Source organism: Centruroides vittatus, unplaced genomic scaffold, assembly GCF_030686945.1.
Source record: "Centruroides vittatus isolate TY-2023 unplaced genomic scaffold, ASM3068694v2 scaffold_1047, whole genome shotgun sequence".
Lineage (NCBI taxonomy): Eukaryota > Metazoa > Arthropoda > Arachnida > Scorpiones > Buthidae > Centruroides > Centruroides vittatus.
This window is the reverse complement of record NW_027122669.1, coordinates 175,682-195,307: the sequence shown is the minus strand read 5'-3', so window position 1 is coordinate 195,307 and position 19,626 is coordinate 175,682. Positions and strand designations below refer to the sequence as shown.

At 31.3% G+C, this 19,626-nt stretch overlaps 1 protein-coding gene across 5 annotated transcripts in view; it reads right to left on the bottom strand.

The window, feature by feature from the left end:
• Positions 1 to 19,626, bottom strand: part of Drep2 (DNA fragmentation factor-related protein 2) — a 125,930-nt gene that overhangs the window by 63,657 nt on the left and 42,647 nt on the right. For 4 of the 5 annotated variants that reach the window (XM_067284006.1, XM_067284008.1, XM_067284007.1 and 1 more), the window contains one exon: positions 16,363 to 16,456. In XM_067284006.1, coding sequence (XP_067140107.1) covers positions 16,363 to 16,456 — 94 coding nt within the window. Of the gene's footprint in view, positions 1 to 16,362; positions 16,457 to 19,626 lie in introns of those variants that run through there. The other variant, XM_067284010.1, reaches the window with a different exon arrangement.

The window sequence follows — 19,626 nt, the reverse complement described above, 5'->3', positions numbered from 1 at the left end:
AAATAGAACCACATGATTTTCAAATGATCTGGTTCATATATGTCATTGCTACTGACTGGTGGAAATGGGTCTATTGTTCTAAAATAGAACTTTACAAGTTTTGAATTATCCAGTTTGTATATTTGGCTGCCTGCTAATTGATGGAGAGAGTTAAATTTGTGTAAATGCCAATATTTAAGATAGATGGAGGACATTTTCTATGTATTAGGGAAAGTGTCATCATCTTTAAAGTTGATAGCCTTTTTTGTCAAAAATGCCTTTCATATCTCCATCAGTTCAAGATAGAAGGGTTGTGTTTTATTAGATGTTCAATAAAAAAATCCTGGACTTGTCCAAATGGACCTCCACATTGGGATCCATACGTGATGAGAGGGTGGTGGAGTAGAGCCCTTAGATATGTCCAAATGGTGTTCCTTTAAGTAGGAGGCAATTTGTCTGCTAGTGAATCCCACATACTCTAACTCTTCGTTGAACTCTGGTCTGTGTGGAGCAGTGAATGTTGCCATTCATTTAAAATGGATGAAAATGCTTGCTTTTCAAGTGAGTGGTACTTTTGATGGTTCTTAGGTTATTGAGTTAGGTATTCTTAGAATGGGTTAAATTTTATAATCCTACAATTTCCCCTATATCATACTTACTTCTGCTTCTCATACAGATCTTGTTTGTGAATGTTACATGTGTTTGAAATTTGCATTGAAACACTGTACATAGTTTGTTACTGCACATGCAGAGAGGTATGATTCAATTGTATTTCAATTTAGTTTTCCAAGGCATTTCTATGTGAGAGTTTAATTTTGCTATTAGTGATATTTTCAAAAAAATAACAAATATGGATATTTATTGGTGTTTGTGTAAAACTATTGATATTGTCACGATGTTAGAGGAAAATGAGAGGATTTCTTCCAATGTAAAATATGCTGTGAAAACGAGTCTTTTGCCTTCCAACAGTATTTGTGAGAAATGTTAAAGGATGAGGACCTTGAAACTGCAATTCGGTATGAAAAATCTAAATACAAAGTTTCAAAAAGTGCAAAAAAAGGAACTTTTATAGGTAAGCACAATAATATGAGTTGGGAGAAGATTTTCCTTTTTATTTGGCATATGTTTTACATAGAATGTAGTTGACAGATACTTGTAATTCTGTAGGAATTAGCAACAGAACTGGAGTGGATTGAGCAAATTTTCTCAGTAAACGTCTTCTGAGCAAATTTTTTAAGGCATGTAATGATGGTTGTCCTTCATAATTTAACAAGTTTGAAAATAGGTGGAATAAGTAAGACTTTGGAAATAGATGAGATAGTAATGTGTAAAAGGAAGTATGAGAAAGGTAGGAAAATAAAAGGAACCCATTGGGTTGTGGGAGGTGTGTGGTGCTCTGCCACTTTTTGATTGTTCGGTTTTGTATGTGTATATATTATATATATATCATTGGACATAACTTCGCGTTACTTTTATTGTATCGGGTTATTATTATCGTGTTATTATTGTATCGGATTATTATTATCGTGTCATTATTGTATCAAGCTTTCCTTTCTTTGTTTCGTTGTTCATAGACGAACCACCTTTTCGAACCACCTTTGAGGGACGCGTGCAAAAGGGACCCTTGGATTGGTTGCCGAAGGATCATGTGGGAGACGGCAGCAGAGAACTGTATAAATAGAAGGTCCAGGTGTGGAAGGGCACCTTTTTCCCCGATTTTTCGGAGGCCTAACTACGTCCGCCTCAGCTGGACCGGTGTCATCAAGGGACATAAAGCGAGCACGTGAGTGAGAATCGGAGAGTTCCTGGGAACAAAGGAGAAGAGGACGAGAATCGAACTCCATCGGAGCCGTACGAGAAACTAACGAAGTAAAGTGAATTAATACAGATGTAGGGAGGTCTGAGGTATTGTCTCAAACTATTATTTTTTTTCTCCACGCAGGATAATTGTCGGTTAGACGTCATTGTAGTTACGGAGTCACCACGAGTTCAATGTTCTAAGGAACACTTGTTAGTGTAGGGATTGTGCGAAGACAGTTATGTGTTAAATAAGGACAAGGAGAGTGAAGGTGCTGTATGCATGCTGATCGTACTCTAGACACATGAGGTTGCAAGGGATTTTGTGTATGAGTTTTTATGTTTCTGTGTTGGTGTTAGATACAAATAAATATGTTTTCTGTAAGCAGACTCCTTTTCTTTTTTTTTGTAGACCAGTAGACCTCGGCCTAACCTTAGGGTCTTAACAGGTGTTTGCTGAGAAGATGGTGTATGTTTTGTCACTCACATTAATGTAGGCTTGAAGAGACATAAGTGGGTTATATATAAATTTGTTCATCCTGAAACGATGGTTTACACAGATGAGTGGAAAAGATATTTACATGTACACAATTTGGAGGGTCACAAAATTGGACATAAAACATGTCAAACACATTGAACATTTTGTTCATCCATAAACTGGAATTCACACTCAAAGAATAGAACGTTTGTGGTCATATCTAAAAGACCGTAAAAATGTTCCTAAGCATTTTGTTGAAGAACCGTCAGATTCATATTTGTATTCTTTTATGTACAAGAAGTTCATGAAATGGTCTGAATTTAGTCCAGGCAAAAGTGTATATCCTGGTTATGGAAGACAACAAGTTTGGAACGAGCCAGAAAGTGTGCCTGCAGCACCAAAAAAAGGAAGGCCAAAGATGATGATCCTCTGGAAGGCACTTCTACTGCATTTTTAACAATTTGACAAATGGTTATGAGTCATATGGTAAGTGTATTTCGAGTGTTTTTTGTTTTCCTTTTTATTTTAATTATTCATAGTTTAAACATATATGTAAAATTAGGTGTGCTTTTTCATTTTAAGAAAATGTGCTGTATCTATGGTTAGAATGTTGTCATGTGATCTTGAGGAGAAAGCCCAGATGGATACTCTGGGTCACTCATGTTACCTTCTTTTTGTCTAGGTCTCATAGGTATACCAGAAGTGGTTTGTGACATAGGAGAGGTTGTAGGATTGTAAACTCTAATTTCACAATGATTATCTATTTTGTGAAATAATAGAAATTATAAAAAAACACCTTTCAGACATGAAAATTATACAATAACCATACAACACATCTGCTGGAATTTAAGGTAACTCTATAGACTAACATTTTCGAACATGTTCAACACCATTTTTCATAATCTTTACAGTTCAAATTTCAAAATACAAATGTCATAACCAAATTTGAATTAAAAATATATACAGGGTGCGCCAACGAAAACGAAACAGCAGAGTTATCGTGTTCGTCCAAGTAAATCGCTTGGACAGGTTGATTTTATTCTCAAGGGGGACATCATTTGCCATAAAGTTTTTGTGATTCTGAATACAACAGACAACAAAAAATTTTAAAAACTCATTTATTTTTTATTAACTAAACAAACATTTATTTCGGAAAAAAGTAACCAAAACTATTAACAAACATAAAAAAAAACTTTTAAGCTAGACCGCATACGCAAGGAAAAAAAATTAATAATAGTTTTTTTTAAACTCAACGGTTAATCGTCACAATTGTCGATATTGGTCAGATGATAATCCAAGCATATTTCATGAAGTTCATAGCCAAACTCCGCAAAGACTAAATGTGTGGGCCGGAATCTTTGGAGATCGACTACTTGGCCCCATTTTCCTAGATGGTAATCAAACGGGAGAAAGTTATTTAGATTTACTTGAAAATGTTGAACATCCATTACTTGTTGATATCGTCGAACATGACGACTGATACTTAGAAGACCGCCTTACTTTCCAACAAGATGGAGCCCCCCCATTATGCAAGACCAGTTACAGAGTTTTTGAACACGGCTTTTTTCTGGGCATTGGATCGGACATAGAGGTCCTTTAGAACAGCCGGTAAGATCCCCAGATCTTAGTCCTCTTAATTTTTTTTTCTTTGGGGACATTTAAAAAGTAAGATCTATGCAACCGAACCAGGATCTGTTGAAGAATTACGACAAAGAATTATAGACGAGTGTTGTGAAATAACATCCGAAACTTTCCGAAGTGTAAGAAACTATTTTGAGTACAATTTGTATTATTGTATGGAGGCTAGTGGTGCTCAATTCAAACATTTATTGAATACTTGATAACTCTTTCTTATGTTTGTTACTTTATTTGAAATAAATGTTTGTTTAGTTAATAAAAAATAAATGAGTTTTTAAAATTTTCTGTTGTCTGTTGTATTCAGAATCGCAAAAACTTTATTTGAAAAGATGTCCTCCTTGAGAATAAAATCGACCTGTCGAGCAATTTGCTTGGACAAACATGATAATTCTGCCGTTTCATTTTCGTTGGCCCACCCTGTATACTGCATAGAACATAAACCATCAGGCATTCTGTTAGCAATTTAAATAAAATCTTAAATTCTAAACCACAAATATTTCACACACAATCTGCATTCAACAACTACCAATTCTACAATCATCCAATGCAGTAAAAATTTCTTTATTCAAATGTTTTCAATCATCAAACTTCTTCAGGAAATTACATTCTAAAAGAATGAACATCTAACAGTTTTCTCTTCCTTCAACATTTACATAAAATCCTTTTCAGTTCACACATTGTATTTTGTAATGTAATCTCCACATTTTCAAAAGGTCTTCAGTATCCTTGGAGTTGATACAATGTCCTGTTTTTAAGGACTAATAACTATCAATTTTTTTCTAGCATACACAGTTGAACTTTGAAGGTGAAAATTATATATACAGTCAGGTATACTATAACAAATGAATGTTATAATAAACAGTTATCATCAGTACAATCAGAATGCTACAATAAATGTGAAGGAATACTTTTGGTTGACGAAGCACCTCATGTGCATGTCATGTCAAGGCCCTCCTTGCTTTGACTACAGCCTCAGTTGCCATCTTTATTAACCAATTAATTTAACCTTACAAACAATATTAGTTATTAATCAGTTAGCAATTAATTCTATTATATAATTTCAGCTATGAGCCAGAAAAATAGAGTGAAAAAATTAATTAACTTAGACATTAAAAGAGATATTTCCAAGCAAGGAAATGGAAGAAGTGTGGGAGATCTAACACCTGAATATGATATGATCAAATGAACGAACAGTATAATTTACAAAAAAAAAAAAAAAAGGAAGGTGTGCAGGATCTGAAACTACTCTCTAGGTTAAGCAGTAATATCAAGAAATGGATGGAAACTCTATTAATGTGGATTAATGAAACAAATGACAGTGTCAATATGATGATTTGTGAAAAGGCCAAGTAATTATTTGAGGAATTTGGCTTAGTACTAAGGCTTCTAGTACAAGAATTGATCTTGGAAAAGAGTTTTTGACACAAAGAAGTGGTTTACTGGATTTAAGAAAAGGATTACAGTGTTGTGAGATGTGGTGGAGCCACCAAACCAGACAGGGACACTGCTGAGCACCACTGAGGAATTTTAAAAAATAATTGGGGAGGGAAGCATTGTTTCATAGTAGGTGTTTAATTGCAAAAAAAACAGTATTTTCTAGAAGAGAATACCTTCCAAAACATATATCACGAAGGAAGAGATCATCTTGCCAGACTATAAGCCAATAAAAGACTGGCTTACACTCCTCCTTTATGCCAATACTTTAGGATACTGCAAGGTCAAACTACTGCTGATATACCATTTAGAGAACCCCAGAGCTTGTAAAAACATCAAGAAAAATTGCCTTAGAGTTTTGTGGCATTCTAATCAGAGGTGTTTTTTTCTGACTGGGTGACTAAGGTGTTTGGCCCTCACTGTCTGTCATTAGTTCAGGGAAAAGGATCTTCCACTGAAGATTCTTTTGGTCACAGATAATTCTCCAGTCCACCCTCCTAATTTAATAAAAGATTTACCAGATGAGTTCAGTTTCATCAAGATCTTCTCCTTACTACCAAATACAATTCCTATCCTCTAGCCTATGAACCAGTAGACAATTGAAAATTTTAAAAAATTCTACACTAAGACACTGTTCAGAAAATGTTTTGAGGCCACATCTTCCAGTGATGTGACTTTTGAAAGCTATCCATATTAGCTTGTTTCCATTCACTTTACTTCTGTTATGAATAATAAATATTAATTAATATAACTTTGTCAAAAAATTTATCATCATCTAAACTTATGATTACTATTCATGCAGTAGTTTCTGAAAGAACATTTATGTCTTGTAGAAATAAGTTAAACTTATTTATTATTTTATTTCATATGTCTTTCATAACAAATACAGGTACTCTTCACTTTACGACCTATCTGCTTAACGACCACTCGCACTTACAACCAATCGAGTTTCGACCTGCAATTCGGGGAATCCCCTTTCTCGGCTTGCGTGCCGGTCAGTGGCGAATGGTTACATGCACAGTAAGCGTACTATAATAGTCTTTTTATGAATAAATTTGAAGTTTGTTGCATAATTTGTATAATTTTACAATGATCCTATATTCCCGGTGCAAGCTCCTCGCTTATCAACCAATTCGCTTAACTACGTAGTCGTCTGGAACAGAACTCGGTCATAAAGCGAGGAGTACCTGTAATAGTAAAGTCTAGAATCAAAAAATGCAGAACAACAAATCTGGCAGAATGAACTGTCTCTAAACAGTACTTTACTGCCAAAAGTAGTACATCTGGTCACTTTAGTATGGCTGCTTTTATATATTTATTAAACATATCATTTAGTCAGGAAATTCTTAAACACAAATATATACATGAACAGCATGTAAATAAAATAACAGTTATTTCTGTAGCTATGTTCTGACCTTGGTCCAGCATAGGATTTGGCAAAACTTGTATTTTGTAACTCAACAAGTCCAAGTGAAGTATAGATTTCAAAGTCCAAGTTGGGGTTAAAATATGTCAGTTTCTGTTTATTGCACGATAGTATCTGTGATATATTCAAATGACAGAAAGAAAATTAACACTGACATGCACAAAAAACACCTTCCTTACTTACTCCAGCATCATTTATTCTAAATTACAAATGTTTTGGCCGCATTTAGAGGCCTTCTCAAGTACACATGGCTGATCCACTGATTGTTCTAGTATCATAATTAATTAAACAAAAAAAATCTATATAATTCTTAACAAAGAGGGTGATAGTTATTATGGCAAACTTTCCACCTTACTGGCATTTAAACCTCCTTATAGTGTGATAACACCTAAACTATTTGGAAGAGTGATAGTACACAAACCAGGTTAACCAGACCTATATTTGAGAAAAAGTACCAACAATTACTATGGAAAGTACTTACGATATAGTACATGATATACTAAGTATTTTAAATATTGCCTCCCATTATATCATAAAAAGCTCAATATTGTTCATTTCAACATTTTCACAGATTGAAGTAGAGCAGGAAAATGTTATCACTCATGGATTATGTTAATGTCTTCCCTTCTATTAAAATACAAGCAGCTGTAGCATTAACTAAAGAGATAATATGCAAAAAGTGAACCTAAGCATTGATAAATTTAAAATAATAGTGGATTTCTTAGACATCATATCATCCAACTCATATTTCAGGTGGGAATAAACAATTTTATAAACAAGGAGGAGGAATACCAATGGGATTACCAGCATCAGGGATCTTAGCAGAAATAGTGGTAAATTAGCTGAAAGAACAGGTAGGAAAGAAATATAATAGTGGCATGAAAACTAATGTTGATGATCTAATCATTATTTGGAACAATGACCACTTAGTAGAAAAATTCATCAAGGCAATTAACAGCAATAGAGAGGGCATTACTCACAAAATGGATAAAAAAAAAGCTCATTGAAAGTAAAATTTTTGGACATAACAGATATTTTGCAAAAAAAAAAAAAAAAAACAATATTAAACTAAAGTGTAAAGGAAGCCAGATACCACTGGTTCATATTTTCACTGGTACTCTAATGACATTATAGCTCATAAATTGGAAGCTTATAGGTCCCTACTGAAAAGAGTGGTCACATATTAAATCTACCATGAGCACAGATAACAAGAAATCAGATTAATAATTGATGCAGCTGTAGTGCTCAAACACTATTTTTGTTATATTATTTTTCTTTTGTATTATTGTACTGTATCGGTTTTTTATGCGCCTTTTCGTTGTCGTGAATCGCATTTTTGGGTGTCACGCGAAACACGTCGTGATTGGCTCTTTGCCAAGTTACGGGGTGGATCACGTGACCTCGGTTAGAAAGAAGTATAAAAGGCGCACTGCCACACAGGAGAGGGGCTTTTGTTGCTGTTGGGTTTCCATTGAGGAGGAGGAAGAACGAAGGAAGGCAAGAGTCGCCGCCATTTTGTTTGGAGAAAGGTGACGGTTTAAGCAAGCAAGAGAAATCCATCTGCATCGGCGTCACAAGAACTACAGGGAAGAACCACTGTGTTGGATAGTACTACAAAATAGTAAGAACAAGTGTAGAGGGTATTATTTTTTGGACTGGCGCTAAACAACTGACCCCACGTGCAGGTCAGTTATTACATGGTGAAGAGTATAGACTCATCGAATACGATCGCCTATGTAATTATTGTAATTAACTAGATATAAGTATTCGAACAGTTTCTCTGCGACTAGATATAAGTAATTAGAGAGTTTAGATATAGAGCCGTGATTTTTTTTCCGTTACCTGTTGAAAATCTTATTGTAGCCCACTTGGGTGGGTATGTTCGACGCCCTGTTAAATAATATAATAGTATTGTAATAAAGGAATTCGCGTGGTTCACTTCTTATTTTTTTGTTGGCCTTATTCTCTTTTACCAAACCTCAACCCTGTATACTTCGGTAATCTCACAGATCTACACAGCACATATACATGGGGTTCTGCAATGCATGATACAGGGGTTGATGAAAGCTTGTCTGAATCGGAAAAAGGCAGACATAACAGGCAAATCTACAACCGAAGTAAAAAAATGAAATGAAAAAGCATTGCATAGCGTTGGGCAAAACTATAGCAGGAATTTTAACAGCATTAGCAAAAAAGCATATAACATCCATATAGTAATTAAAAGATAACCTTGATCATAAGTAGAACAGACAAGGAGAAAGTGAAAAGTGAAAAAGCTGGGAATCTATGCAAGTGGATTAAGCAAAGCAAATAATGAATTTTTATAAGTAGGATCAACTTATACATCTGTGAATTTCAGAGTTAAAGAGCATTTCAAATCTATTACCTGATACCCTGTGAATGACACAATTTTAACACAATGAGCTAGACAGAAAGAAGTGGAAATAGGTTGGAAACAATTAGTAATACTTAGAAGCTGATATGGCATAAAGAACATAAGGATTATGGAGCAATGTTTCATTCCTATTTTAAAAAAGCAACTTATCATCATTAATGCACAGGACTCAATAGAAATGGACATCAGATGAAACAGAATACTGAAAACAAGAAATTGGGAAGATATAATTAAACATTTACAAGACAGAAAAATGAAAGAGTCGATTTAATATAAGAAAATAATGAAAAGTCAATACTTTTAGCTGCTGAGATGTGAGATTAATACTTGCATGCATGGAGTTTGTTTCTACAAATTTAGAACAAAAATGTATGGTTTTAAATACCATTCAATCCTAAAAAATAGTTGAAAAGTTCAAATTTAGTTTGAACAGCAAGTGATATTCATTAGAAAGCTGAAGCAGTCCTAATACAGGATGAAAACATTCCTTCATGGTAAATTTAAACAGCTGGTTATCTGAAATAAACATTTAATATAGATAATATGAAAACTTTTAAGAAATCTGCTAGTTGATTGTGAAACAGATGTGGAAAGTAAAAACCACACATGTATTGTATGGATGATTCTGCCAAAATATTACTGTTTGAATTGCGTTGATTCCACACTTTCTTGATAATTGTAAAACAGGCTTAATAAATGCTTTAATAACAATCATTTTAATTGTTATTTGCTCACAATACAGTACGTTTGAACTGCTGGCATTGTCTTACGTTAATTATATGCCAAATGAATTAAAATTGTTAAAAATTTTTAAATTACTTTGAAGGGTGCTTTCATTGTCAGGATCAATAAAACTAGAATTTTCACTAATTGTAGGTCCTACTTACTTATCCCACTTAACAATGCTACTTAGTTATTGTTATCAGTATAAGCAAATTACAGTAAGAATAAACAGATTCTATCATATTATAAATAGTAGAACATATGTAAATATTTACAGACATTTTTTTAATTTGTAATTTATAATAAAGTATTTATTTTAATTAATACATATTCAGTTAAGTTGAATTTATGTGTATATATAGAAATTAAAAAAAGATGATAAAATACACATCTTTTTACTTGATTATTGATAGTTGACAAGAGATACGTGTATGAGAATAAACTGTTAAATTATAGTGCTATATGTTATATAGCAGTATAATTTAATATTTACTATAATGTATATGTTAAATATATTTAAATGCGTGTTTTTATTTATTTATTTTCGTATAAATACTCTGTCATTCATATTAACATTTCATCCATTATTCATTGTTTAGTTTTAATTTCTATACATCTAGTGAAAAATAAAATCCTTAAATGTTCTTTTCATTTGGTATAATTTTTAAAAATTTTAAATTTTTTAACAGCAAATTTTCTATTATAAATTATAATTTCTAATGAAATACTTCAAGTAAATGTGCATAATACAAATGAAAGTAATGATAAAATATAAAATATAGCTATATAAAATTTGTCATCATTTTGGTTAAGTGTGAACATTCACTTTAACAATTATTCCTTTTATTAATATCATTGCCACTTTTAATGCAATTAAAAATTATATGAAATGAATTATAAAGAAGTTTGTTAAAGAAAAAGCTTCAGCTATACATATATATTAGATCGGTAACCATAAATTTTCAAACTTTTTTTTTGTGTAGATTTTCATTAAATTCTAAATTAAATCAATTATAAGTATTCAACATATTAACCATTCTAACAAAAAAAATTTTTTTACTCGTGGGTTGTACCCCTGGTATGTCACATCACACATCACTTTCCAATGTCATATACATTACATAAGGTTGCTACATTACAGACATGAAATAGCACATTATTCAAAAATTCAATATTAAATTTTATTTGAAACTTAACAAAATGATTTTTATAGGATAGTACAAATAATAGTGAGGTTAAGGCCAAAGTTTTAAACGCGAAAACGTGTATGTTGGACGTTCGGCGCCACTTTCCTGTAAGCCTAGAAGTTTGGCAATGGCCTTTGGAATATCGAGCATGATTCTACAGACTTCCAAACACCATTGTCAAACTTTTAGGCTTATAGGAAAGTGGCGTTGAATGTCCAACGTACACGTTTTTGCATTTAAAACTTTGGCCTCAACCTCGCTAATTTTATTTTGGTTGTTATTGTTATGTTAAATTACATTTAATTAACAATTCTTGAATTAAATCTTAAAAGAATAGAACTTACTTTCCTTCAGTTAGAAATTGTTTCATTGGATGGTCAATTGTTACCAATGATTTCAAATAAAAAACTTATTTTCTGTTCGAGATGATCTCCATTCAAATTTAGCAGTATACCAATTCAATTGTTTTCTTCTGTTCCACATTGTATAATGTCTGCTTTGTACTTTTATGACATTTCCATCTATTTGTGCATACACTAACATGATACCTACATTTGTTTTGCTACACTCACAGTTTTGATTTTTTCATTCTAAATATAACTTCATTATAATGGCTTTTTTGCAAAGTTTTCAAAATATAATATACCACATTCCTACAGAATACAAACATCAACTTCAGACATTCATGTTTTGGAATTTGTCAACGATTAATCCACTCTCCACAAACCGTCCCATCAACACAAATTCTCAGCCAAAGAAAAATTTACATATTAGTCCATAATATTAAACATTGCATGGTATGTTTGATTTCTTAAAAAACAGTTATGATGAATGTATACACAGAAATATATTCTTAAATGTTATTGAAAAAAATTAACCTTAATTAAAACTGATTTGTGCGAAATTGAGTAAATTCATTTGGCCAACCATAAAAATTTGTCTATGCTGATTTGTAAGCGGTGTGTCAGAGCGTGACGAGGTAAGAATGGAAAGTGACACATGACTTGATGGGGTATAACCCACAAGCATCAAAGATTCACTCTCACTGTTTCATTTTTGTTTTAAGTTTTGTTTAAGATTAAACCTTGTGAGAAAAAAAATCGTTTAAGTTAAGATGTAAGCTAAGATTTTAGTTTTTGTAATTTTTCTCTTAATGTGGCCAGCTAGTTAATGAACCATTTCCTGAAAGTAATCCTCCATTTCTTTTTAAGATTAGTATTTCATTTTCGGACTTATTCTTACTCTTTATAGCTTCAGTTAGAATAAGTGTAAGCTTCAATAAAACTTTCAATGTTATTACTTTTCCAAAGTATATAAAATTTTATCTAAATATTGAATCAAATCCATCAAATATTCACATAACTCGATAACACAATACTTCGATAGTCATTACTTCAACATTTGTTGTCAATTTGTTGACAATTATAATATATTATTTACATACAATATATTTAACTACAAAGAAAAAGGTGAATTAAGTTTTAGATGCATTAATAAATAAAAACTTTTCTACTTACCTGCATCTGTAAATAATCTCTCTTCCACTTGGGCACTTCGAATTAGATTCAGATATTTCTTATTGCCAAGTGAACTTGTTAAACTAGATGAGAATTTTTCTTATTTCTTATTTTATAAAATGCTTGAAAGTTTCTATGATCCTATTACAATTCCATGACAGCAGAAAAATAGTTATGATCAATATTGTTTCTGTTGTGTGGATGCAACCAATATTTCTTTTGTCCCTTACAGATGAACTGCCATATAGTGGCAATGTTATTCTTGTCCAAAGACATTTTAAAACTAAATAAAAAATTAAAATTATTTAGTTGATTTAGTTTGAGAATGATACTGTGATTGGTTTCATTCATTTCATTGACTAAATTGCATGAAATTTGTTGGAAAAATTGGTGCATGGCTCAATGAAAATTACTTTTCGCTTAACTGCTTTTCCTTTTTGTTTTTTTTAAAGATGAATAAAACTATATTAAATTGACATTATATAATTATTGGTTTAGAATTTTCGAAATTACTATTTTGATTCATCCGTACAGGAAATAAACCAGTAATTCCAAAATTCATAAAATGGTAGTTGAATTCATAAGCGTAATTTAAAAAAAATAAAAAAATTAAAATATTTGAAAATCTAATCAAATACGAATTTATATATTAACAATTTTACTATTAATAGTAATTAAATAACAAAATAATCAATTTAAAACGAAAATATAGACTTAGTAAATATAAAGAAAGAGAGAAAACAGGAATTTAATTATTTAACGCAGACAAAATGTCTACTTTTTTTTTTATATTTTGTATCTAATTTTATTAATTTTCTATTTAAGAATATTTTTTTAATCAAATGTTCAGTTTCATAAATAAAGTGTAAAGAGAATTGTAAAAACAAATGGATGTTTGCAAAACACTAAATACGTAATATTTTTAAGTATATTTATAGGTATATGTAAATTGCATAGTCATTACGTTATTCGGAAACTGGTGGAAATTTCAAAATAGATTCGTCATTTTCTGAAAAGTCTACTGTTTACATTCTATCGTTTTAAAATTATTTAAATTTAAGACATTTCAATGCTTCAGTGAGTTGCAGTATTTCAACAATGTATTGAAAAACCTATTACATGTTATAAACCTGTGTTGCAAATTAAATATGAAAATAATAAAAATAAAATAAACTAACTATTTACATGAAAATCAAATGCATTTATTTTTTGAAATGTTTTCAGCATATTATCTTAAGATAATAAGTAATAATAATAATCTGAAGTGTAATTTTAGTAGAAAATTTGATTTTCAAAATATATTTTGCCTATTAAATTAAACTAGATTATACAATTATTAAATATCTTAGCTGAATTCATAAATCCAATATGCAAAAAGTTTGTTAATGAATAATAATGTCACACACCAAAAATATTTAAGTAAAAGTAATGGGCCAAAAGATTTTTGTATTTTTAATTCATGTTTTAATTTTAAACAATTAATAACAACAACTTTATACAGCTATCCAACTAAAAATAATCACAGCTTATGAATTTGAGTCCTCCTTTGGGCCAATCTTTTCTATAATTTAAATTATTTAATTAAAATTCAAAATTATTGATCGTAAGCAAATACACCAACAACTGCCGTAAATGATCGGGCTAAATTTTGGATAAATGATTATAGACTAGAAATAAATTTGGCACTAGAGTTAGGCGTTAGGTGCCATCTCTTATTAAAATTAATAATTATAATATTTAATCTTAGTCTTGTATATGCTGGAAAAGGAGATCGGACCGAAGGTCCGGGTAGCGTAACTGGCAACGCATCTGCATGGTATGTGGGAGTTGCGGGTTCGAGTCCCGCTTCGGGCCGATTCTTTTCTTCCAGTTTATATCTAAGATTAATTAATTAAATATTATAATTATTAATTTTAATAAGAGATGGCACCTAACGCCTAACTCTAGTGCCAAATTTATTTCTAATCTATAATCATTTATCCAAAATTTAGCCCGATCATTTACGGCAGTTGTTGGTGTATTTGCTTATGATATTGGGTTTCGTTTGATGTCTGTTTTTTATTGATCTTATTATGAGACAATGATTTAACCGTCTACCTTTAGACTTAAAGATTTATTTTATAAGATTTAACTATTTAAATATTAAGTTAATTAATTAGTTTTACTTTAGCCCAAAAATAATCCAGTTTTTAAATGTTTGATTCAACAGGGAAGATAAAAAGTTCCAATTCAGGTAATTGCCATCAAAGAAAGGTCTGTCACTGTGTACACTTTTATTAATAAAACTAATTCATTATATTAAAAACTCTTCAACGTTAGTTTTTAAACAGTTTTAATTATAAAATGTAATTTGCAAACTTATGTTTTCTTATCTGTTTATTTTTATTTACTAAAATATCTAAATGATCAAAAGACAATAAGAGTTTAACAAACAAAAAAAATTGCATGTACAGGTACCGTACATATATATATATAAAACAAACAAAATCCTATCTTAAAATATCAGGAAAGATCTACATTCCTGTCGACGAATGAAAAGAAAATTACAATAAAATATACATTTGTATACATATAATTAAATAATTTTTTAAATAAATGTTCTTGAAATAAATTTTGATTTATGTTTCTAGTTTGATTAAAAAACAATTAGAAGTGTTAATCAAAATTAAGATAAAATATTATTGTTTGTTACGCTATGTAAAATGAGAAAGTGTTTTAAATTTAACAGTGACGTCAGGATATTTTTCCATATTTGGTTGAAAACAATTTTCTTTAAATTTCAGTTTTAATTTTATTTGAATCAATCTGTGCAGAATGTTCGAGAGAACTTAAATTATTACTTTATAAGAGAAAAACTAAATATACATTATAACTTTTTTTAAACAGTTAAAATTTTTCACTTAATAAATTGATTACATATCACATTTATATTAATGTGATATCAAATTACGAAATTAAGAAACTAAAAAATCAAACATTGTTTAATAGCAAAAGGAATTTGAATATGACTAATTTTAATATAAAAGTAACGAAGTAAAATAAAGAGCATTTTATTAGATTAACTTTATATAGGGTGGTCAAAAAGCCATTATCTAACTATATTACAAATGATAAAAGAGATGTGCAGTGACTTTTTGATCATCCTGTGTTATAGAACAAATCTATTATGGAAGAAATTGCACTATTTGATAATTTGAATATATCGTTTTTTATTTTTTGGACAATATGACAATAAAGTAGCTAAAAATTATTTGAAAATGAAATATATTTTTATTACTTTTCTGTGTGTAAAATAATAACAACTTATAAGTGACACAATAAAAATGAAAATGAAAATTCCACTAAAGAATGTGGCAAGATATATATTCAGATAATGATTTATCATCATTATTAATTTGCGATTTAATCAGAAAAATGATGAAAATATACAGAGTAAATAATATACAATGGTTTAAAATCTTTTGACGGAAATGAGGATATTTTATAAAATAAATTCCTTTCATAATTATGTAATTTTGAAATTTTAAATCACTACTCAGATTATCAAATAATGAATGCATTGGTTTTATATATATGTACATCTTTCTGCATTTTTATGTCTTACTAAACATTCAACAACAAAAAAATAATAATAATTCAAAAGATTTAATTGTATTCAATTTAAAATAGTAGTACTAAATTTTACAAAAGAATTTTTAAAATATTTTCTTTGTCAAAAACGTTTTATTTTAATGCAGAAGGAATTACAGAAACAAAACCTGAAGAAAATAAATACGATTAACATTTACCTCTTTCCCTCAGTTCTTTAAGTGTTGATGCCATGACAGCCTTCCTTTTTTGTCTGTCACAGCTCCATACTTTGTATGGGCGCTGTTTTGACTCCTATAAAATATGATATTATCTTAAATTTTAAAAGGCATATTGTCTAAGAAAATTAATCCTAAAAATTATTTTTTAAGTTGTTTTCATTCTCTTTATTATTCTTCATTACAAAAATTATAACAATAAATGTTTAACACATTAATATTTCTGATTATGATACTTCAATAGTGTTACAAAAATAGTTGGTAGAATTGTAAATTGTTACAGTATTATTAAAATAGTCAAAATATTGTAATATATTTGTATGATTAAACTTTTAAATTTATAAACTAATTTATAAAAACCCAGACTGATCAAATTATAGAAACAGATGGATTATTAGGCCCATTTGCTTAAAGATTGATAATTGCCAGGTGAAAAACTGTCTAACTAAAATAAATAAACTCTTTACATTAGGAAATCTTTTGTAACAATATTTTAATCCTTTTGACTAACATTTTTAAATTGCTTCATATCTTCCCATTGTCAGTCCAATTAGTGCTATTAATTTAGATTATAACCACACCAGTCATTCACTGTGCATGACTTTAGCACCCATGGTCTTCCACAGCTCTCAACCAGCTTATCTTTTTGTTTCAGCATAATGTATGTGTATATGTATGTATATATATATATATATATGTGTGTGTGTGTGGTAGTTGGTGCAAAATGTGGTAGCAAGGTAAAGAAATGAACTGCTTGGTTGGAATAGAGTTTAATATACACTATACACAGTAGACATACAAAAGGACAAGAAGAAGGTCTACATAGAACAGTTTCTTCTTATATATAGAAAGATCTAAGTGCCAGTTGGAATGTCCCTAAGAGTGCACCATGATATTCTCATCAACACTTTCCCTCATTCCAAGTGGATGCTTACTAGGTTACAGACTAAGGTGTAATAATGAATGTGACCTTGATACATGCATGACTTATAAAATTGACTTCACATTTACAAGTCTTAGCATGTCTCGGGCAATGTAAACCTTTTATTAAAAGAGTTGGCAGACATCTTATCTGTTGGAATAAATGCAGTCTATTCTTCGTCACTCAACACATTTATGCACGAAATGATATATTTATGTCTGTGTGTTTGCTCCATGAGTGAAACATTGGATTTTGAGCAAGCAATTGTGCCCCTTGATTATTGCAATAAATGATTAATTTGGATCTATTGCTTCTGGAGAGTTCATCAAAAAGCTCTTGTAGGTATAGAGCTTCTTTAGTGCATGTATTTGGCCTTGGTGCTTGATAAGGCAACTGTGCATTGTTTTTTTGATTCCCATGAAATTAGTCCACCAGCGAGCTTAAAGATGTAGCCCGAGAAGGAACAGTGATTGTCCATTGATGCTCCCCAGTCAGAGTCTGAGAATCCTGCAAGCAGCTCTCTAGTTATCTCAAATGTCGGGCCATGATTGGTCGTCCCTCTTAGATATTGAAGGATACATTTTGCTGCAGTCCAGTGTGTTTGGTCATGTTGAGTACTAGCTCAGTTTGCTTATTGCATGTGCAATGTCTGGCCTCGTGCAGATAGAAAGATAAAGAAGACAACCAACTGATTTTCGAAATGGGAATTTCTTCATTTCCTGAACCGATGGATTTTCAGGTCTTTGAAGTTTGGAGTTTGGGTCAAGAGGAGTTGCAACTGGTTTCGATTTTTCCACCGAGAAATGTTCCAAGATTTCCTTGGTATATTTCTTTTGGCACATTTGAATTATAGTCTTCTCCTCCTTTTCTCATTGGACAAATTCAATAAACAAGCAATAGTAAAGTGGTCCGAGCTCTTTCCTGTCAAATTTGGACATAAGAGTCTTCTTTAGTTTGGCTTTTTCAACTTTGTCATACAATGCAATTATGAGATCAACCTTTGTCATCAACACAGATGATAACAAAGGTTAAGTTTGTAAGTTCGCCGACCTTTAAGAAGGATCGTTAATCCCGCGACAGGATGGTCTAGGGTCGTTCGCGTGTGAGTGTGAGGGAGGTGACACAGACAATAAGTGTCTCACAAAGAAACCTGTTTATTTAAACATAAAACAACTCACACTATGCACAGATCGTTACAAAGGTAAACGTTCGAACGTTTTTGTGCCGATGTGTTTCCTATCGTCGCTCGATAGAAGGCCCGGGGCAGCGGCTGGTGCAGCGACTCGTCGGTTGGCGTCGGCGGACCTTTCGATGGACACCTTGGAACACCTCTTGTTTCCCTTGAAACCTCTCGGAAAAAGTCTCTTGTCTTTCCAATTCGGCGATTACTTCAATCTCCCTTTTTCGTATTGTTCATGTTGATTGGCTCCACGTCCTTCCTTTCTCTCTTCTTGATTGGTCCCTCGCTTGTTTCCAAGCGAAAAACGACCCCTGTTCGAGTCATGAGAAAGAGCCGCCTCAACGAATTTTACTTGACACCCTCCGTTTACTCAAGATGGAAAGAATTGATGGAACTTTGAAACTTGCGCTCATATTTTCCCTATTGTTGTCTAGTCTGAGAGATTTTTGAAATTCAATGCTTTGATATGAAATTCCTTTTTATAATTAACTTTTCCCTTTTTCCTAATTTTAATGATCTAAATTTCGTATACGAACGACTTGTCAAAGGTCCATCTATACTGGAGGACATTCGTCTACAATCATTACTCATTACAATTATTGCGTTTTATTTTACATTAGGCCTTTTTGTCTTTCGACATCTTTCTCCTTTTTTTTCATGCATCGCGGTTTCAAATGACTAACGCGTCAAATCCGATCTTTGATCGGTTTTTGTCCTTTGTAACAATAGACGATTTTCTACATTCGTTTTAACAATCTTCTAATATAAATAATTAATGTTAACCCGTTTTTGGGACTTCACAAGTTGTTCTGTTCAATTTGAACACAGACACAGGGATCAAAGTTTAATGGTGTTAAGCCTAGTTGTTTGAGTTCATCCAGTCATTTTATACCAGCAGTCGGCAACCTTTCTGACCTCACGGACCACTAAACTCACAATTTTGAATCCCGCGGACCACTATCATGAATTTTTTTAAACGATACAAAATCTGTAATATAATAATGATCATAAAAGTTCAATTTTACTATATTAATATGAAACTCGCATGTTTAATTATAACGAATTAACACAAGCCTACAGTTCATTGCTGCTTGTTTAAAATAAGTTTATGGATTCTTAGCACTTTCCACGAAGGATAACGATT